The 23,009-nt window shown below is 35.0% G+C and overlaps 1 protein-coding gene across 1 annotated transcript; it reads right to left on the bottom strand.

The window, feature by feature from the left end:
- Window positions 1–545: 545 nt before the first annotated feature.
- LOC149939644 (uncharacterized) lies at window positions 546–23,009 on the bottom strand. Its single transcript, XM_090178859.1, has 10 exons — window positions 22,857–23,009; window positions 21,046–21,128; window positions 12,264–12,466; window positions 11,701–11,797; window positions 10,808–10,927; window positions 7,817–7,945; window positions 6,027–6,112; window positions 4,201–4,330; window positions 2,733–2,987; window positions 546–798 (listed from the first exon to the last, which is right to left on the bottom strand). Exons 2-10 carry the CDS (start codon window positions 21,107–21,109, stop codon window positions 623–625), a joined length of 1,260 nt encoding a protein of 419 aa, XP_090034985.1. The 5' UTR covers window positions 21,110–21,128; window positions 22,857–23,009; the 3' UTR covers window positions 546–622.

Here is a 23,009-nt window from a genome sequence, read left to right as displayed (position 1 = left end):
GGTTTAGTCTTACCAATAGCTCATCTACAACCAGGCACCACAGCAATGGTGAAAGAACACCACCTTGCGGGCAGCCACGGCTGGTGGCAACCATAAGGGATGATACCACCACTTGATTCGTCAGCATAGCTTTGATCCAAAGACAGTGACATTAATGCCAAAGCGCTTAGCAGCCTTCATTATGACTGCACTAGACACCTTATCAAAAGCGCCCTCAATATCAAGGAAAACCTCTAAAGCGATCTTATAAAAGTTAATAGCCCTCTCTATGCAATTACTTATGCATTTAAATCTTCCCTTCGTTACTCACATCATCTTCACTAAACGAAATGACAAAACTTTCCTTAATTGCACAATAATATGAGGAAATAGGCAAGTGTGAAACCCAGTAAAAAAACCATAAATAAACACTCTTAGCTCATAGGCTTTCAGCTAGTTATCTTCTAAGGTATGATGTAACAGGCAATATTTTCTTGATAAGCTTAGAAATAAACGAATGAAGAAATGCGGATCTCTATTCAGTTTAAGTCAAATGATTGAAATAATTTATAATTAAAATCCAATTTAATGCTTCACAGTTTTTACATAGAAAACACAATTAAGTTAGGATTAAATTTTATTTTCAAATGGGTCCTAACCTAGAAAATATACTACGCTTTGCCATAACTTTCGGCTTTTTAACAATACGTTCAGAAGTAGATATCCTGGAGGTTCCACGCAAAGAAGAATTCAAGAGAGTTCTAGTTGGAAAGGTTGATTTCAGAGATAATCTACTTTTTACTCCAGTATCTTTGTGAGCTACAAAAGTGAAATAAAGTTACATTAAAATCGCCAGATTTATACTCATCAATATCAGAAGTTAGATTAAATTTTCACGTAAGTAAAAGAGTAGGATCCAGTTTTAGTGTTGGTCTATGTAACACCCCACTCTTCCTCTTGTGTGCTTGATCATGGCATATGACATCATTATTTAAACAAGTAGTACAGTAGCCATGAAGGAAGATTTGATAAGAACCGTGCATATAGTGATAAAAGGTTTAAATTTTGTGTTTATAGTTTTTGCTATGGGAAATTAATTTCAGTTTGGGGGCACTCTCCATCTGCTAATTGGCATTAGTTAAGCGTGATTAAAGTTGATTGAAAAGTGTATATTGATAATGAATTTTCTCTAAAATATAAGCTACCACATTGGACTTGCGTTGATGTTTGTTTTGGGGGTCATTACTAAAGCGTCTTTTATGTCAAACTCGCTTGCTACAAGCGTAAAATTATTATTTCAAAGTAAACTGTACCAGACACAAATGACAACTAATCCAATTTAATTATAGAAAATCATAAGTTATTTTATATTTAATCAGGCTTAATAGTGTTTAAGAGTTGTAAGGAATGGAGTCTTTACATCCGCCACATTTGCACAGGGCTGTGCATCGTAATGAGCTTTCACACATTTACAGTTTTTGTTACATCCTTTCAACATTTCTTGGCAAGCTTCCTCCGCTGTAGGTTATGTGGTACATAAAGGTTTTAAAACAGAATTTATATTCGTTCATCCGTAGGATTGGACATAACCAGCTTGGTACAATACTCATAAGAGATGTTGAAGAAGCTCATCCTGTGCTGGTGGAATATTTTCAATTTCCCGCTATATTAGAAATGAAACTGCGGACATGTTGCAAGCCATTTAGGCCTATTTTAATATTTAATATTCGTTTTATGAATGCAAAAAATTATGTGAAATATCTTTATAAGCGGTACTATATACTTTCTGGTGATTTAAATTACAGCTGGTCTTAGATTACAGGCATATTTTCTTTTAAATTCTCTAATAAAACCTCTTTTTATTTGTATCTAATACAGTTTAACTAATAACCGTATCTTATACTTTTAAATAGTAATTTTACGCTTATTGCAAGAGTGAGTTTGTCATAAAAGATGCTTTAGTAATGACCCCCAAAACAAACATCCACGCTGAAAGCCAGAGCTTGAGCGGTGAGACCAATGGCTTCAATTTGAGGGAAAATTCATTAATATCAAAATATACTCTTCAATCAACTTTAATCGCACTTAACTAATGTCAATTAGCAGATGGAGATTGCCTCCAATCGGAAATTATTTTCCAATAGCAAAAACTATAAACACCCAAAATTTCGCCCTGTTATCACTAAACGCACGATTAGTTACCGTGGCTGCTGAACTATAGATGGTGCAACTTAAGCCAGGGAAAATATCCTGTTGGATCAATCTAAGGTTTTTGTAAACTTCTATTTTCCTTTTATTTTTAAAAACAAAATAGGCATAGAATGCGGAAATTTCAGGAAGAAAATAATTTTCTTTATTTTAGTAAGTTCTTCTGAGTTGTGTTTGTACCAATGTTTTGATTAGGCGCAACAATATAACTAGAAAACAGTAACACAAAATTTAAGGGCTAGGGGTCATAATTTTTTTTCACAGCATGCAAGTCTGACCCCAAATGTTCCACACTCGCCTTATTGATAGAATATGTGCCAAATGACTACCAATTAAGTAACAACTTTTGTCAGTATACATCTCTAAAGCTTAAGATAAAACCACTGCATTCCAATGGACTTGAAGATAGGGGTACCTGATAATAATTTTGCAAATCCACAATATTATAAATTTTAATTGAAAGGACACAGAAATAGAACTTTTAACCAGTTGTGAAGGGCAAAAAATGGAAATGAAACTTTAAAAAAATTGTGCTAGATAATTACCAGAATTTTGAATCAACTTAGTTTTTCTATCCTGGCTGGCAACATCCGCTATGGATCGCTGCAAAAGTAGCCTTTGAGGTTTGTACATAATTTCTGATGTAGTAGAAACAGTTGATGATGACATTGGTTTTGATCCCAATCTATTTGTGATTGTTTTCTTCACTTGTAGCCCTGACATTGACATTCGTTCAGATAACGTTGATGGTTTAAAAATTGTTTTTCCACGCAAAGCTGCTCCAGTTGTAAGTGATATTCCTAAAATATAAACAGTACATACATGGTAAAACCTTTTAATAATGAGTAAAAATATGAAGTTGCAAATTAGATTTTCAGCAGTATTTTCTAGAATGTATCATTTTTAATCAGGGACAAATGATCTGCGAAAATTATTATCAATTTTTCCCCTCAATGTGACTAAACCAAAATTTAGTCACATCCATTCCCTTACCAAAAAATAAGTTGGATTTCGGTTTGTATTTAGTTTGTATACACATTATTAGTTGATATTGAGTTGGTATTAAGTAGGCTTAAGTTGTCAGCATATTTCAAGTTACTATTAAAGGGGTAATAAGTTGTTATTCAGTTGGTAGGAAAATACTGCTTTTGCTAAGTTTATAATTAGTTGGTTTTTAGTAGTCAGGAAATTACATATTTTTAAGTTGGTTTTTAGATGTTTCCCTAGTAGGATTAAGTTGCTTTTAAGTAGTTAAATGTAAATGTTGATTCTGGTTTAGTTGGAAATAAGTTGATTAATAAAGAGGATTTAAGTTATTTTTAAGTAGGCATTTGTCCCAAATACAAACTGAAAACCAAGTTTAAATACAAGTTGTCCTAAGTGGTTTTTAACTTATTTTTTGGTAAGGGAATTAACTCGGCAGAGTTAAGTCCCAAACCTATATGGTCGGCCAAGCAGTCTAGCAAATTGACAATTATATGGGAATTGTCTTCCGATCCGCAAGAGACTCAGTGGACCCTTACCAAAAAATTAGTTGGCTAAAAACCACTTACGACAACTTGTATTTCAACTTGGTTTTCAGTTTGTATTTGGGACAAATGCCTACTTAAAAATAACTTAAATCCTTTTTATTAATCAACTTATTTCCAACTAAACCAGAATAAACATTTACATTTAACTACTTAAAAGCAACTTAAATCCTACTAGGGAAACATCTAAAAACCAACTTAAAAATATGTAATTTCCTGACAACTAAAAACCAACTAATTATATACTTAGCAAAAGCAGTATTTTCCTACCAACTGAATAACAACTTATTACCCCTTTAACAGTAACTTGAAATATGCTGACAACTTGAGCCTACTCAATATCAACTAATAATGTGTATACAAACTAAATACAAACTGAAATCCAACTTATTTTTGGTAAGGGGAGGCAGGTTTGGTTTTTACTACGGGGGCAGCAAAGCCTATCTACTCGAAATTACAATAACAGAAAATATTTTAAGCACACCTTTGTATGGTAACTCTTTAGAAAATTTTCCTCCAACAGAGTGTTCATCAACGGTAGATGTTGCAACCTGAGACTCGGTTTTAGTTTTTGAAGGACCAAGACGCTGAAATATAGAATGTCCTTGCAGACCCTGTGTAATTGGAAGACAATTAAAATTTAAAAACATCTGAGCAGTTTTGTCACCATGAAAAATTGTTGTGATGAAATTTATGTTAATGCTGCTTAGAAAAAATGGTGGGCAAAAATTAAGACCTCAAAAACATTGCCCTGTTTTGTTTATTAGACAATTGCATACTCATTGACTAAATATTTCAGGCAAAATTGCACTACAGCGGCCTCATGTAATTTCGTTTTTTTTGGTTGGGAGAATGTAGCACTTGACGCGTAGATTACGGAACTACTTTTTTGGGCCGCAAATGATAATTAAATTAATTTTGAAAATTTTGTAATTTTAGGGAATTACCATGTTTTTGTATTTTTTTGTGGCGGAGAATGTAGCACTTGACGCGTAGATTACTAAACCAATTTTTTTGCGGCCGCAAATGATAATTTTTTAATCAACTTAACTTTTAAAAAAGGCGTCATTTTAGGAGTTTAGTAACGTTTTTCGAAAAAATATTTTCGTCGTGTATCCGTCGACACCACTTTTTTGACACGCCCCAGCCCCATTCCGCGCATTGACGGTGAGCCTGCTGTAATCGTACCTAGTGAAATCGTATCAACTTAAATAGGAACAAATAATGAGCACAGGTTTGAAGCATTTAATTGACAGGAAAAGGCGACAACCCGACGAAGATAATTACTTCCAAAACACGTAAAAGACGTTACTAAACTACCCGTATTGGCGCCTGACGCACTTTGAGATTCCCCGTATTGGCGCCTGACGGCGCCGCACACTCACTTTGCTCAAGCGCTGGGGTCGCGCAGCGCCTCCCCAACCCCATACTAAAAAAGCGATGGGCCATCTATCAAGTATATACTTTTAATCTCAACCAGAAAAAAGTGGCCCAAAAATAGAAAACACCTAGAAAATGAACAAAAACTTGATTTTATAAAAAAAAGGGAATACCACGTGGAACTCATTAGGACACCGAAACTGTGGTGTCGGCGAACACACGACGGAAATAAATACAACGAAACACGTGAAAATGCTCAAAAATTAGAAATTTAAAATTACATTAAAAAATTAAAAAATCATTTGCGGCCAAAATAAAAATTACCCTAGGCATCTACGTGTCAAGGTCTATTAGGCGCAACCAAAATTAATATAAAATTCAATGAAAATGATAAATATTTAAAATTACAAAATTAAGTTAAACAATTATATAATCATTTGCGGCCAAAATAAAAAATACCCTCGGCATCTACGTGTCAAGGTCTATCGGGCGCAACCAAAATTAATATAAAATTCAATGAGGCCGCTGTAGTGCACTTGACCCTTTTTGTTAATATAACATCTCTAAAAATGGCTATAACAGTTTCTTTCTAATAAGGACCACAGACCAATATAGGTCTTGGATTGACAACCCCATAAAACTTGTCCATTTTAAAATTTATTAACAAAAAAAATCTTTATTTTTGACAGCCCCAATTACAAGGTTTACATCTGCTGTTTTGTAATGAAGATGAGAATCCATGTAAAATTATGATTTTTTACTTAAGGGTTATTACGAAAGTAAGAAAGCTTAGTCAAATCGAATACAACAGAGTTCCACGGCCTATTTTTAGAATACACTTTATAATACAGCCTGACAATTTACCATTTTCATTTTTAAAAAGGTTCTAAAAACATTATTATTATCATTCTGTACATCAAAACTGCTTACCACTGTATCAGTTGAACTGCTTACAGAACTTTCACCTAGTCTCCTAAAGACTGAGCGTTTCATACTCTCAGTTGAATTTTTAGAATCTAAAAAAATAAATGCTTTCAATTGACTAAGTTGTAAACAAAAATATGTAAAATTAAACATTTAAAAGTACAAGACTAAAGCTAATATATACCTACATTAAAGGAGTAATTAGCATGAATAACTTAATTTTCATCTAAATTATTTATAAAATGATACAAACAATATTTTCTTTTAAACTTTGCCCAAAATGATTTTGGCATGGAACATTTTATTTTTTTAAATTCTAGCAATAATATTTCTTTCTGGCGTTCTTCATTACATCCAAAGTGTTCACTTTTGCAACATGGATGGTCTAGTGTTCAATCCCGGATCCCCCTAAATATATATCATTGAATTATATTTTTCTAATCTGTGTTTTTAAGAATAAAATGAATACAGTTAAATTCCTTTACATTAGGTTTTTAACGCATTAAACTAGTTTTAACTTCATAAAACTATTCTTTATACTAAAAAATATATTTAAGAAAAATATAATTCAAAGTACCTATAACCTTCCACATACTAAAACTAATTCCAATTAGAAATTATAATTTAAAGTTATTAATACATAAAATGTGACGAAGAACAACTTTCTAATTGGAATTTTTGGTCTAAACGTAATGGTTCTCGAGATAATTTTAGTATGACCTTGAAGACAACGGTTCAAGGTCATACAATTTTCCAAATATTAAAATATCCTACCATGATGCGATTGTCTAGCAAATTTCGATAATGTAGCACGACTTATTATGGAGTTATTAGCGCTGTCTTGCAATTTTCCCTTTTACGACATTTGTGATTTTGGTAAAATTTTTCTCGACTTACTATTGGTCGAATCCAATCATGTTCACGCTATGTAGGCATAAAACGTGACGGGGAACACTTTTCTAATTGAAACCAACTTTCTAACACTTACGGTTCTCGAGATAGTTTTTGGATGACCTTGAAGACATGGTTCAAGGTCATCGAGGTTATCATTCTTCTTTGGCCCCCTGCACGTGCTACGTAACATAAAAATTTCAAATTCCTAGAGAAAACGGTTTCTGAGATATTCGCCTTGGATCGTTTTTTAGTGGACACCCTGTATTTAATTACCAGTATAAGATTAAATTTCTACATTTGAAATTATACATAGTTATATTTATATATTTTTGATATGTATACCCAAACTATTAATTAACTTTTATTAGAACCCTCTTAAACAGGGTTGCCACAAAATTTTCAGATTCAAATTCCCTGACTATTCCCTGTTTTCCCTGACCATTTTAAGAGATTTTCCCTGACTTATTAAGGCCAAAATTTTTCTTATATATTTTACTTTTATCAGAAGTTTATAAATTTAGATGGACTTATATTACAGTAAAAAGGTTATTGCAATGTTGAAAAAATTAGCCAAACATTCAAGGAAATAAATGATAATCGTGGAATTTGTCATAGATCTAGAGTTAAATTACCTTCAAAAAGTGCCAAGATAAAATTGAATTCCCTGACTTTTCCCTGAATTTTTACCAATTCTTAAAATTTCCTGACATTTCCCTGATTTTTAGGCCCATTTTCAATTTCCCTGTTTTCCCTGACGTGTGGCAACCCTGTTAAATGTTAGGAAGTTGAGGGAAGTATAACAATTCTTAAAATTTGTAAGGTTAACTAATAAAACTATTGAAACTTAATACATTGCTTTTCACTAATGTAAAAATAAGTATATTGAGAAACGAAAACATTACTTATTCCAACTGTTGTTAATTTTGTTGTAAGCTTCTGAATTTTTTTTCGAGCAGGAAGTGATTCCACAGAATCATCACTAAGCGTTTCCAGTTCACTGACAGACCTCTTAAGAGAAACCACCTTCTTACCTGAAAAAGGAAGAAGATGAAACAAAGCAACCAGCTGTTTGTGGAATTTTGAATCTACAGGCTTAATAACGCTGGTATTTTCAGTCTTCACGTACAGAAGAAGATATGTGACTTTAATGTGTTACCTGAGAGCAAATGTCAAGCAAGTCTAAAAAACCCCATTTGAGAAAACAAATTTGTTTTAAATTGTTTTTTGTTTTAAATCTACAACTAAAAATTGTTTTTTGTTTTAAATATACAACTAAAAATTAAAAACCATAAAAAGAAAGTTAAAAATGCTTTGAAAAAATCAAGTAATGAAGCGGCCTAATGCAAAAATTATAATTTCAAATTTCTTTCAAAAGACAGGTGGTGGTACCATGATTTGTTTGACTCTTGCTCTCAGGTTACGAATGGAGTATCGCCATACATGATTTCAAATTTGTTGCCTAGCTTAGAGTTATTTGCAAATTAAAACATTTTGATTCCTTACAAAAAAAACAGCCCACAATTTTCTTTAATGGGAAATAAGTGCATGGTTTCTGAAACTTTAGTTGTAATGAGTAGTTGGTATCATGAAATAAACAAGTCGATTTTTCTTGTTTTAAAAAGGTTAAATTTAAAAAATTTAACACTATGCTCAAAGAAAATTTAGAACCAATTACCATTTACTTGGCTTTTAACTTAAGTCATCACAATAATAAATTATACTTCATTAAAATAACTATTGGAATAACCGAATGATCGTGATGCCAACAAAGTTAGTGATTAATAAATAAGCAAGAGTCTTAAAGAAATAGTTGAAAATGCATTTTCCGCAAGTTCAGATTATTGTAGAGCAAGAACCAATGGCTTCTCCAGTTGCCTGGGTAACATTAAGGGCATCAAAAATCCTACCCCAAAGAGTGACTTCATCATGAACTTCTGTGTCGTAAACCAAGTCTTCATAATTGTGGCACCACATGAAAGAGTCAAGTGGTTAGTGTTCGTACGGGGACCCCGACCCCGAAAGTCGGGGATCGCCGACTTTTGCCCCTGACCCCGACTGTCGAAAACCAAGTCGGGGTTTTCCATTTTTCGGGGTCATGTTTTCGTAGTGTAATTTTAAATTTTCGCGCCGACGAACCCCGCTAAAATCCTAAAAATATAAAATAGATAGGTTCCTTCTCTCCCTTTTTTCGTGGGCGACAATGGAATGACCTTCGGCTGATGCCGCTGACGTAGCTTGACGCTTGCCTCCGACTTGAGTCGCTTTTTTAAGTTTTAGTTTCATAATTGCCGTTGTTTCGACTTTCGGGCTCTCTCAGTCTCAGCTAAGGAGTTACAACGTTTGGAAATAACTTGTTAGACCCACCCCGACCCCGACTTTATTTTGACCCCGTACGAACTCTACAAGTGGTATAAGGTTAGGGGATCAATCCATCTCTCTCCAAAGCTCTCATCTAGATAAGCCCACACTTCATGGCAAAGTGGGGAGGTGCACGTACCAATTAGCTAAAACCTGAGCCGCATTTGATCATACAGCTGAAAGTGGTCCAACAAATCTTGAAATTCGTGGCACAAAAGGTTGAGGTAGGGCTTAGAGTTCAAACGAGGAGGAAGAACGTAAGGACCAAACATTTTTTGAAAATTCCTCTTAAAACGTTCGATTAGAATTATGTGTGGGGTTTTGTGCAGGTTATGTAAGTTGTGAACACTCTTCCAAAGTGTTGCTCTTGAAGCCATTGACAAAAGATACGCCACTGAGGAACGTCATAGTGGGATGGGTGCTGTAAATCTTAGTTTAATGTACGCTGAATGCTTTCCGTGTCCAGAAATCCTGAAATTTCTCGATCAATAGTCTAGATGGCGCCTATTTGGGGGAAAATTGGCACAATGACTTGAAGCAGCTTCAAAATGTCCTTCCCAATAGGCTAAACTATCATATCAGAGTACTCATTGACTGGATAAATAATCATTAAGCAAAAAAACCATTTCAAAATACCAGCGTTATTAAGCCTAGTTAAATAAAATAACATCTGCTGTCATGGCAATTGTACATGATCAGTACATCAATTGTCGACGGCCAATAAAAAAATGTCATGAGACATTTTTTTATTCCAAATGACATCTACATTTTTTAAATATCCTGTATACAACCATAAGAAACGTATGTGGGTCAAAATTAAATTAAACAGGTGCCATCTTAAGTTAGCAGAATTAAATGAACTGAAGTTATCAGAATGCTATCTTTATGGAAGGAGAGGGGCTACCTGAAATTATTCAGAAATTTTTTAAACAATTTTATGAAACAGACAGACCAAGATAAGGGTTTAAAAAACTAAATAAGATATATAGTACTCTCATATAGCTTATCAGTCACTCATCGGAACATAAATTTTTCAATACTGTCAGAGATGAACAGTAAAGACTTGATTAATTACATGCGCAAATATACCCAAGATATTAGCTATTAAAATTCCCTACATATTCGTCGTTCTTTGTCTCTTTCCTAAAATGAGATGGTTATTCTCTCTCAAATTAAAGGATTGTTCAATAATTCTTCCCATTCTAAGTTTTTGTATGGAATGATAATGCAACTGTAACCGAGATTAAAATTCAGAAAATTTGTGATTATATTAAAGGAAATATATACTGCAAAGCAATCTTTACGGAAGACCCCTTCAACTTTTCAAATTACCCTGTACAGTGGCGCCAACATTTCTAAAGCCAAGGCAAAAGCAGCCAGATCTGCAAACATTGGTGCAGATTCATCAGTATGTTAAAAAACCTTAATTCGGTTATTATGAATGGTAAACCAATGAAATAATCATAATGAAATAAAATCATTGTAGTATTTACAACTCAGGAAAAATTTCAGAAATTAGGAAAATAAATATAAACCTTTAACAGAAGGTGAAGCTGTGGGAAATAATCTTCCTATAGATGTATTTGTGTTTTCAATTTTTGCACTAGGTTTTGACTGGATTTGCTTGGTAATTTTCTTGGCTGGGAATTTCACACCTAATGGTAAAATAAAACTATTATATCTTTTTAGTTCCGTCATTTGATGTCACAGAAATACTAGTAGAAAAAACCAGTGGTCATTTGATTACGCCTTTTGTTTGTGTAAAATAGTTCATTCCTTAAATTATCAATGCCTTAGCTAACCCATAACTAGACGTTATGGTGCGATTGGGACATTTAATGATATACTAATTAAAATTTTGTGACACATTGAAATACCATCAAAACCAATGCATATCCAATTTAATTGGCTTTAGAGTAGCACTCTCAGATTTTTTATTTTTTTTGACATAAAATTAAATCAAGAACAATACAACTTCAATGTACGATAATATTAAATTCTTCATTCAAATTAATTTCTACTGTCATATAATTCAAAGATTCGGCCAATATAGTGATCATTTTTGTGGATAGCCACTTACTTTCAAAACAATGCAAATTAACCAGTCATAATAAGGTATTGAATGGTTCTTCAAGATTTAAACTGAAAATGGTGAACAAAGGACCTATACAAAATTTAAGTAATTTAAGTAGCTTAAAAGGAAACACCGACAATTGAATTTAACAAGTTTCCCATGCTTGTTTCCAGAATATGATTGTTTGTTTCTGGTGTGGCCCTTAAATATAGCACAATTTTAAACTTAGTACGCAAAAAGTGACTTGCATTATAAAAATTTATTATAGCTTTTTTGCATTATTTATACACTTTTATTAAACAAACAAACAAAGGTTCTTTGACAACTGTGAATAAATGTATTAAATCAACATACCAACACGGGAAGAAATAGGAACAAGAGCGGTCTGTTGAGTAGTCCTACTAATAGAGGCTTTAATAGTATCTTCACCAAGAATCTTTTTTTGTGCTTCCTAAAATTTATAAATATCCGCGTAAATGAGTTAAAATATTTAGACTAATGTTAATCCTGGTATCAATATGTTCCTTTAAATTAAAAATATCTCAGGGATTCATAAATTGAAAACCACTGTAGCCCATGCATTATCTCATAAGGATCCAATGTACCAAAGATTTGACATATTGTAACAAGGTCACCTAAATTAATGGCATTACAGGTCACTTATAATGGTACCTGATTTATTATTAGATTCCATTATCATCGAATATTTATATGAATAAGGCAGGCAGTCCTATTAGATAGTCATTACCAAATTCTGCTCACAAATTTGGTAGCATTATTGAAATTTCCTACCCACCAAAAATTGTTGAATATTCAATTGATTTGAAGAATGTAAATGCCAGATTTTTTATTGCCTTCCAAAGTTCCATAACTGATAAAGAGTCCCCTTTAACTACAAATTGAAAGAAAAGACTTACTTCAGTGTATGCAGCTCTTGCGTGTTTTAAAATAGCAATAACATCACCCATCACTCGAATTCCCATGTCATAAAGATATTCTTTATTAAGATCCAAAAGCATATCTGGTTGTATTCGATTCTCTGTGAATATAACCGCATAATTGGCAGCTGCAGCTGATGGGATTCCAGCTTTATCAAAGTACTTCAGCCATTTTGTAGTTGCTAAAATATTTGAATAGAGAAATATTTTACAGTTTGGTTATTACCATGCAAATTTTTTTTATTGTTTATGTAGACAACATTTAATTATCAACACTACTACTAACTACTACTACTACTACTACTATTTGGTGCCTTCGCCTAGCTGATTATTATTTTTATTTTAAATCGTAACATAGTACTTAATACAATATTAGATCCTAGAAAATCCTATATAGATCGCCATAGTTATCTTTGAAGTCTGTTTCAGTAGCAAATAAAAAATTGTTTATTTCCCATGACACTCAGCAAAACTACTTCCCCAATCTTCAAAATACTTTATACCCAATTTAAAAAGATGAATGTTATAGATTTAATAACATCCTCAAGAACATTTACTGTTCAAATAAAGTCTACCTTCCTGATTCGCTAGCAAGATGAGCGCGTAAGATCCTCTTTCAAAGAGAAACCCTCACTTTTCCCTTTGCATAAAATCATGAAGTAGCAGTTGTAAGTCAGAGGAAAATAATGGTAAATAGTGGCAAACTGAAAAATATTACATTTATGTTTAAACAATTATTTATTCTTTTTAAAAACCAATAACATTTAAGTATAATCAAAGGCTACATAATAAATAACAAATTAGCAACATCTATTAATGGTGAATGCCCATTTCTTCACAATATACAGCCATTTCTTCGTTTTAATACTACAAGACCATTGTCTGTCCGGATAGCTTTGACTTTCTTTCCTGTCTGTGTTTCAATTATCTTTATATACCTCTCAAAACTCTGGAACACATCATTTTTCCTTGCCACTGTGTATACCCAAAAACGCTATGGTCATCAACAAAGGCTACATAGTAACAGGCTCCACCTAATGATTTTACTGGGGCTGGCCCCCATTCATCGGAATGAATCAGGTCTAAAATTGTAGCGGACATCGTGCATAACATGGTTTATTATTTTTCCTACTACGCTGGTAGTACTCTTTTTGTTATAGCCCCCACGTGAGTGGTTGGTTCTTTGTTCATGGGGGTTTTTCTACTATGGTGGTTAATATCGTAGTATATAGAATATTTTGTAGAGACGTAAAGTAGACGCATTCTGGCTTCCATCTAAGCACGATGTCGGCCTCACTTTGCCTTTCTAGTTATTCAACTTTTGTGATACCAATCGTAAGTTTTGTTTATTGAGATACCAAACGTTTACTGGGCCTTGTGCTGGCTCTTTTTTATACATTGATGTTGTTTAAGGCCCTATGGGAAGTTAAGGGAGTCTACGATAACGTTACAAAATATTTTTCCTACGAATTTCCCCGATACTGGTGTGATTTACTTAAAATAACATGGGATTTTGATCGATTTCCCTCTGAAAAAATTTAAAAAATTGATAAAATTGTGACCAAACGTCAATTTTTATCAATTTTTTTATAATTTTGGTATTTTAATTTTTTTTTAAATTTTGTAAAGGTCAACCACTGTGAGCGGTCGGGAAAGTAACTCTTAATAGGTAGTGATGCAAACGCTCACCATGTTATCTGGGGCAGCAGCAACTGCAACGATCGTGGTGATAAGCTAATGGAATACGTGGTTAGTACGAAACTTCATATTCTTAATAAGAACAATGAACCAACTTTTGTTACTCGTAACAGAAGGGAGGTCATTGATCTCACGCTGTGCACAGAAAATGTCGCAGCTCTAATTAATGACTGGCATGTGTCCATTGAACCATCACTGTCGGATCACAGACACATTTGCTATAAAGTCAGGTGGAAAGTGGTTCAGGTTTATACCGAACTTCGCAATCCCAGGCGAACCAATTGGCCTGGTTTTAGGGATGATTTAAATTTTCATCTGAAGGATGATAAGCCTAGGCTATCATCAGTGCTGGATTTTGATTTGGCTGTTGATCGCATGTAACATGCCATTATCGACTCCTACCACCGTAACTGTCCGGTTAAGTCTACCAACCAGCCAAGGCTAGTTCCTTGGTGGAATCATGAGATTGGCAGGCTTCGCAAAGAATCTAGGAGGCTTTTTAACAAAGCTAAGAGGTCGCGTGATTGGGTTGACTACAAGCAAACCCTCACTGCGTACCATAAGGCCATCCGCGAGGCCAAGAGGGATCCGTGGAGGAATTTCTGTGAGAATATCTCTGATATTCCAAGTACGGCAAAGTTAATGAAAATTATGGCCAACGATAGGACAAAGTTGAAAGATTGCAGTCATTCTTCGTCGGGTAAGGAGACTAACTCATATGTTAGATGTACACTTTCCCGGCTCCAGAATTACGAACATAACTGATTCTGACCCCCTTCCTATTAGGATTGCATGTACCAAAAGGGAGGACTGGGCGGTGGCTAATAAAATTGTCACGCACTCGAGACTTATTTGGGCTATAAAGTCTTTTAAGCCCTATAAGTCTCCGGGGCCGGATGGGATACTTCCCATTCTTTTGCAGGACGGCATTGACATTATCTGCCCAATGCTGAGTAGAATCTATAGGGCATGTATTGCCCTTGGATATATTCGTAGCACCTGGAAGCTTTCTAGGGTAATCTTTATTCCGAAGCCAGGGTAATCTAACTATCTCAAGGCTAAGGCCTTTAGGCCAATCAGTTACACTTCTTTTTTTCTAAAGATTTTGGAGAAATTGGTAGACAACTATATTAGGGGAGAGGTTATTTCTCATATACCTCTCTCAACGGCTCAGTATGCCTACCAAAAAGGCAAATCTACTGAGACTGCCCTTCATGGCATAACCAATTGCATTGAAAGGGCTATTAACTTTAAGGAAATAGCGTTAGCAGTGTTCCTTGATATTGAGGGCGCTTTTGATAAGGTGTCCAGCGCAGTCATCATGAAGGCTGCAAAGCGCTTTGGCATTAATGACACTCTGTCTTTGGCTCAAAGCTATGCTGACGAATCGTGTGGTGGTATCCTCCCTGCTCGGTGAATCCCTTATGGTCACCACCAGCCGTGGTTGCCTGCAAAGTGGTGTTCTATCACCTCTGCTGTGGTGCCTGGTTGTGGATGAACTTTTGGTGAGGCTAGACAGGGATGGGTGCCGCTGCTTCGGCTATGCCGACGATATCGCCATCATCTTTACGGGAAAGTTCCCCAACACTATTAGCGATTTAGTAAGAAGGGCTCTTGCATCAGTGGAAAACTGGTGCAGGGAAGTTGGTCTTACAGTTAATCCTAGTAAAACGGTACTTGTTCCTTTTACTCGTAAAAGGCTGCAAAACTCTTTCAACGATATCTCTTATTTGGGACTATTTTGAGGGAAAGCACAGATTTAAGTAACTTGGTGTTATTCTTGACAACAAACTAACGTGGAAGCCTCACCTTGACTGTATAGTTAAGAAGGCCAAGATGTTACTTTGGAGGACCAGAAGTGCAGTTAGCAGGTCATGGGGGCTTAGCCCTAAAGTGGTCTTCTGGCTGTACACCATGATCATCAGACCATTGCTCTCTTATGCTGCATTGGTCTGGTGGCCAAGAGTCCGAATTAAGACTGTGCAGAGCGATCTGCGCACCCTACAACGGCTGGCTTGTGTCAGCATCACAGGAGCTATGAGAACAGCCCCAAGTGCTTCTCTAGAAATTCTCCTGAACATTCTTCCTCTTCATCTTTTCATAGAGGAAGCTGCTGCTATGGGAGCCTACAGGCTCAACCAGAATGGTTGGTGGAAGGCGAATACTTGGGATAATAGCCACACCAAGATCTTTCGGGAAATTTCATGTCAATTACCTGTCTATCTCATGGGTTCTGATATGATGACTACGAAGCTACATTTTAGTAAGTCCTTCAAGACTTATTTTCAGAGCCGTACAGAGTGGGCCAATCTTAGTACCCTCGGGGCCAGAGGAGAAATCGTCTTGTTTACCGATGGGTCTAAGACCCGCTCTGGATCTGGTTCAGGGATGTATTGTCTTACTAGCAATCTCGGCTTCTTTGAAAGCCTTGGTGTCTATGCTACTGTTTTTCAGGCGGAAATTGCCGCTATCTGCTTCTGTGTTGACTTTTGTCTTAAAAAGAAGCTTGGTGGCAAGGTTATCCAAATTTATTCAGATAGTCAAGCAGCCCTCAAGGCTCTCAACCAGTTTCAAGTCTCTTCAAAACTGGTTTATAGCTGTTTGAACCTCATCTCGGAGCTAGGCACCAACAATAAAGTTCAGCTCTATTGGGTTCCTGGCCATCAGGGGTACTATGGTAATGAGAGGGCCGATGTCTTAGCCAAGAAGGGGGCAGAGGCTGGGTTCTTTGGTCCTGAACCTGCCGTTCCTATCCCCTCTAGCATAGTTCGCAACCTTATCTCTAACTCCATGACTGACCGTCAACTCAAGCTTTGGCTTGAGATGGATGGCCAAAGGCAGGCTAAAAAGTTTATCTCGGGCCCCTCTAGGCAGAGAGACAAAGAGCTGCTCTCTCTTTCCAAATCTAATATCAGGTTGGTCGTTGGCCTACTAACAGGTCATTGTCTCCTTAACAGACATCTTCACCTGATTGGAATCAGTGATGATCCAATCTGTAGGGCATGTCAGGCTGAGGAGGAAACCGCCTCTCATGTGCTTTGTAGGTGCCATTACTACGCAGCCCAAAGATTCGTGCATCTTGGTATGCATCAACTGGAAGCTGATTTCTATAATATGCCGGCCAAGAGGATTCTCCATTTTGTGTCGGATATTGGACTTTTTAAGTCTTAAGGTTCGGGTTTGCACAATGGACCTCTGGTCGACGTGCGGGAACGGGCATTTCCTTAGCCCTTCACCCCTTCATTAATAATAATAATAATAATGGAATTGACGATATATGTGCTTTCCACCATCTTGAACAAGCAATCTAGAAGTCATCCAGTCAAATGTGCACTAAGGGGTAACTACGCCTTGGTATAACTTTAGATGTTGAGAAACAACCTGAACATTATTCCGGTACCACATAACCACGCTCTGCTACCACTTGTTAATTAAACTATGTGGTAATAAAATACCAGAAATGAACCTTGTAATTATTTAATAAATTAATTAAAAAGAAAACATCTACATAATCACTATCGAAACTAAGTAGGGTCTGACCGACAAAACTAAAAAAAACAATATAAAAACTACAGGTTTGATAGATCATGATTTCCTAGGATAAATACAAAATTAGCAACACCTATTAATGGCAAAGATAAACTACTATGTACAACACTCCCCCTTCTTTGGCTTATTTCAACATTTCAAATTTAACACAAATTTACAGTGCTTTGTTTCAGAGATATGGGCCCGCAAAAATTACCATCTAAAACAACTAAAATCCCTCAAATGTACAAACAATATTCTGCCTTGAACCAAATTGTTTGAATTAAATAAGAATTTGTTTTTCATTGATGAAATGATCAAATTATTAACAAGTGCCAAAAGTTGATTAGTGAATTGTTAGAACTTTTAGAAGTATGTCTTGTTTAATGATTTTAGTTTTAGTAATGCCAACCTAATTCAAATGACTCGATACCATTCAAAACCAAGTTGTTAATTTTATATTTTCCAAACATTCATATGGTACTAATTATATTAACAACAGTTACAGGAATTGTTCGCAATGACCATCGCCGGCTCGAATACACGCATGTGCTTGTCGAATGAATGCTTCATGGACTCTGGCAAAAATTCCTGGCACGTTTCAAATTGCCTCATACCCTTTACGCATTGTTGTAGGGCCTCAACTTCTCGTACTTCCATCTTCTACACTAAGTCTTTCAAATGACCCCAGAGAAAAAAATTTAAAATGCAACTGGGGAGATGTAAGAGCACACCTGGATGAGGCATTCCCCTTTTGGGGGTTCATAACAAGGTGGATCATTTCCGTGGACAGTCCAATCCCTGATTTAAGCCTGTGCAGTTGTTTTCTCTAGGGTCATTTGAAAGTGTGGTAGGTGGTCTATACTGCGCACCATATAGTTATTTTTAATTTGGCTTTACCACTGGCATTGTTCTTATTTAAAAAATGACTTTTCCGCGAACATTGTTAGAACTATAGATACATACTAAACCATGTTGTGAAATGGAATTTGGAACTCCAAATAGAATTTTCACGAAAATTCTCAAGAATTTCTTAGTTGTCATTCCGTCTAATTTGACCAATGGAAGTTCATTTTAATTTCGTTGTACGAAGAAATCTTATAAAGTCTGTTAAGTTTTAAAATCACAGTGGGGCTGCTTAACCTCCGAAATAGCCAAATCCAGTTGGATTTCTGGACCAGTTAGAAGACTCTACGTTAGGCATTGAAGAAGGAGAAAAACTAGCTTTGTTATAAATATGACGTCATGAACTATTGGGGGCTTGGCCAACTTGTTTTGGCGCGCATGGTTTTTGTCTTACTAACTTGTCACTCACTCTCCTGCTTAGTGCGATAGCATACAGTTAATGTTTATACTACTATTAAAATAATTACTTTGTTCAAATGAAAGTTGAATGTTTATTGTAATCAATTAGCTGAATTTCCCCTACAGGCATGATGGAAGTAATGAAACAATCATAAAAAATCCCAATGAAGGAAACCAAAGTGTGTGCCAAAGTTAAACTTCAAAATGAGTCATTTGAAGTTTGGAGCCATATTGGAAAAATCGTCATTTGCGTACAACGAAGGATATCATAACACCATGAACAACCGCAAGATGGATTCTAAGAAATTTCCTACCCACTCTACAAAAAAGGTATAACACCATATAAAACAGGGTTCTAAAAAACCCGGGTTTTTTCCAAAAAGCCCAAACCAATGGGTTTTTTAGGGGTTTTTAATTTAATATACTATTTACATATTTGTATTAGACTATATTGCAAAAAAACTTTAAGCTGAGAGAAATTACAAATGCCTTATGTCAGAAAAGCAGAAAAGTTTATAAAAGTATACAGATACTGCAAAACTGAACAAAAGGACTGGTAGAATTAACTTTGTAAGTTCGTATCACATTACAATTCAGTCTAAGATATACAGGGTGTTTCAAAAGGTTATGCAAAAATTTTAAGTAGTTGTAGGGGGTGAGTTGAGAAGTATGCCTATGTTTTCCCATTTTCCTACAATGAATCTAAATAACGCCAGAGAAGTTCAAAGTGTGGCCTACTAGCCCCTGGAAGTAGGCTGCAGCAAGCCCAAAACCAAGCATGCATTCGACGGGCCTATGCATGCATTCCAGCCAGCAGTGGTCATTTTTAACAATTCCTGTAAATTTTGTTAAATGTACCTTTAAATCTTATTTAATTAGTACCATATGAATGTTTATCAAAAATAAAATTAACAACTTGGTTTTTGAATGGTATCTAGTCTAACAGTTCACTAATCAACTTTAGACACATTAGTACGTCACCGTTAAAACAAAACAACGTATCTTTTCAGTGGCCTTTTTGAGAAAAATGGATTTTTTAATTTTGCAGTGACCTGTGAAATCGCGTGTTAGGTTTTTACATGTGAGTTAATTTTATACATAAAATTATTTAACTATAATTAAATAATTTCATTTCAATATTGAATTTATGAGGATTTTAATTTAAAAATATTTTGCTAAAGGGGAATATTAAGAGATACGTGGTTTTGCGTCATGAAGTGAGATAGGGGAGCTGAAAATAAGCAAGATACATGCTTTTGCGCGAAATAAGTTGTGAATATCAAAGATACGTTTAAATGTTTTCTTGATTTAAAAAAATCCAATTGCAACCTATTAATGTTATATACGTAAATTGGAGTGTAGAAACTATATATGTCAATTTTGTCAAAAACACGTATCTCAAGTTACGTGGTTTTGTTTCAACGGCGACGAACTGTAATTTGATCGTTTCATCAATATAAAACAAATTCTTATTTTAAACAATTTGGTTCAAGGAAGAACATTGTACATTTGAGTGATCTTTTGGGGGCACATTTCTCTGAAACGAAGCACGGTAGGAGTCTCTAACCCATGTTTATTAAGTCATTTTTGACTAATCTGGACACACCTTCGAGTTCACAACATGTTTATCGGAAACACCCTGCATTACTGAAGTTATACATTTTAAAAATAATTTTGGTCTGTTTTGAAATCACATTCCTGATACATTTCGATACAGCCATCAATCCCAATCATGATACAGCTATAGCTGTGTCCAGTACTTCAAACATAATCATAAGTCATACCGCAAATCAAAATTAAAACAAAAAATATTGACATTTTATGATTAACAACATAAGATATTCAATAAATATTCAATAACTAGGGATTGTACGGGGATCCTGATTCCCGGGTTTTCATCCCCTTTCCCGATCGGCTCAGGGTGGGCAATTTTAGAGTCTGTGTTTATTTTTTCGAAAAAAAAAAATATTATTGTTTTCTAAACGTCTAGAATAATAAAAAAAACTGACGCAGACAGTCAGTGTTCGTTGCGCAGGTGCGAAAAGGAATCTTTTCCAATTTTCTGTACACTATTACATATTAAAATTTACCATCAAAATTCAATTATTTTTAATAATTACAAATGCAAATTTTCCCCGTTCCCGACCCCGTTTTCCAGGGTTTTATCTCCCCGCCCCCGACTAAAATCTCTCCCCGTATGATCAAAAAAATCAATATAATAAAAACTCACCACCACTTGAAGTCATTTTGAATACTGTAGAATGTTTATTATAGTCAATAACTTGACTTCCCATAAATTATGTGCAAATAAACCTGAAAAGAAAAATCATTAATAACACATCTAGAAAAGGTAAATTACCTTTTTTTACTTAAAAAGAAATTGCATAATTATTAGTAAGGAAGCAATAAGTGTGAAAAAACTAAATTATGATCACCGACAAGAGAAAGTATACGAGGCAAACCTAGAGGCAGCGGAAGCCTGTTACCAGCCACCAGCCCCATTCTTATTTTACACCATTGGGCCATATGGAATCATACATAGTGACTACGTGACCCCGCCTCCATGGGCAGCAAGTACTCAACGCTACATAAGCCTTAAAATACTAAAATGTATTTTATTTTTAATAATATTATTCATTTCCATCGTGTTATTTCACAACTGTTATTTTTTATACATGTTATAGTACTTATATATAAAATAATGAACCAATATTTTACCGGGATCTATTATTAATTTTGGCCCGTTATTTATGTTCCAATATTTTATATTTATATATTTATAGAAATGATAATAGCGTTGAAATAACATGGCGGAAATTAATAATAATATTCTTAATATTGATATCTGTTACCGACAGTTGCATAGGTAAGGAGATATAGTAGGTGGGGTTTATATATGCATCCACGATGATTTTAAAGAACGGGCTGGTGGGGGGGTGCCGGGCAGCACTCAAAGCGAGTGCCATCAGGCGCCAATGTATAGTCTTAGGTCAATTTTTAATTAAATATATCTCTTTAAAGTATTAATTTCCGAAAAATAATTTTAACGGCAATAGATTCTTTGCAAAAAATGCTATGATACAGCACAATTAAAAGAAATATATACAGGAGAAGCTATTGTAAAATTTTGACAAAAAATTTACTGCTGTTTTAGACAAAAGGTAATTCAAACTAGAGTTTTATAGTACCACGGACATCTTCACAGGTCTCATTATAACCCCAATCACACATTTTATTAGGGATGGCCCAATTAACAGCACTCTCTCTGAACGCGATTTAGGCATTAGTGTGGATCCTTCTCTGAAATTCTCGAGTCACGCTAACAAAATTTCTAAGAAAATTTGCTCTATTACTGGTGTTGTCCGTTGCAATATTTTCTTCCGCTCTCCTAGGCTACTTCGTACCCTTTATAATTCCCTAATTCTTCCCCACGTGGATTTCTGTTCCACAATCTGGCGCCCTCGTCTCCAATCGGATATCCTTGCTCTCCAAAAAGCTCAAAATGCCTTCGCTAAGCTTCTACACAAAAATTCGTCTTTCCCGGCCCCCTCTCGCTTGCAGTACCTTCGCATCGATCCGGTACATCTTCTACACCGTGTTAAGGATCCCTGTTTGCTTCACGATTTTTTCTATAATAACTTTAATCTAAATTTTGACGATTTCTTCTCTCTTAGTTCCTCCCAATTAATTAAGTTTCTAAAGTTTTATTTTATTTACTTAAAAATATCAGTCGAAACTCCTTTGCAATTGGTATAAAATCCAGCGGAACAAGTTTCCCTCCACCCCTAATAATTTCATAAATCCATAATACTGCTAATTATTATATATTTTTCTAACTGTTAACTGTGTAGTCCTTTTTGTTAATATTGTAAGACATTTGTGTTTTTCTCATCCTGTTTAATACTTTTGTATTGTTTGAGCCATGTCTACTGTGTCTGGTAGGTGTGCTCCTACAAAAAGTCATTCTAGCTTCTGAATAAATAGCAAAATTTTATAGCGCATTGATAAAACATGTTAATATATAAATAAATAATAACTTACTTTTTAACATGAAGGCATTCAAGAATCAATTACGAGAATTAAGGGATGCATGAAAGTTTAAAATATTTCTTTAATCCAGTAAATCCACATTCTACAATATCGTTAAGACTTGGGAATTACGCAGTGATGCCAGCCCGCGGAAACGCTCCATGG

The sequence above is a fragment of the Leiobunum rupestre genome, chromosome 6, assembly GCF_980474605.1.
Source record: "Leiobunum rupestre chromosome 6, qqLeiRupe1.1.hap1, whole genome shotgun sequence".
Taxonomy (NCBI): Eukaryota; Metazoa; Arthropoda; class Arachnida; order Opiliones; family Sclerosomatidae; genus Leiobunum; species Leiobunum rupestre.
This window is presented reverse-complemented; position numbering and strand designations above follow the sequence as displayed.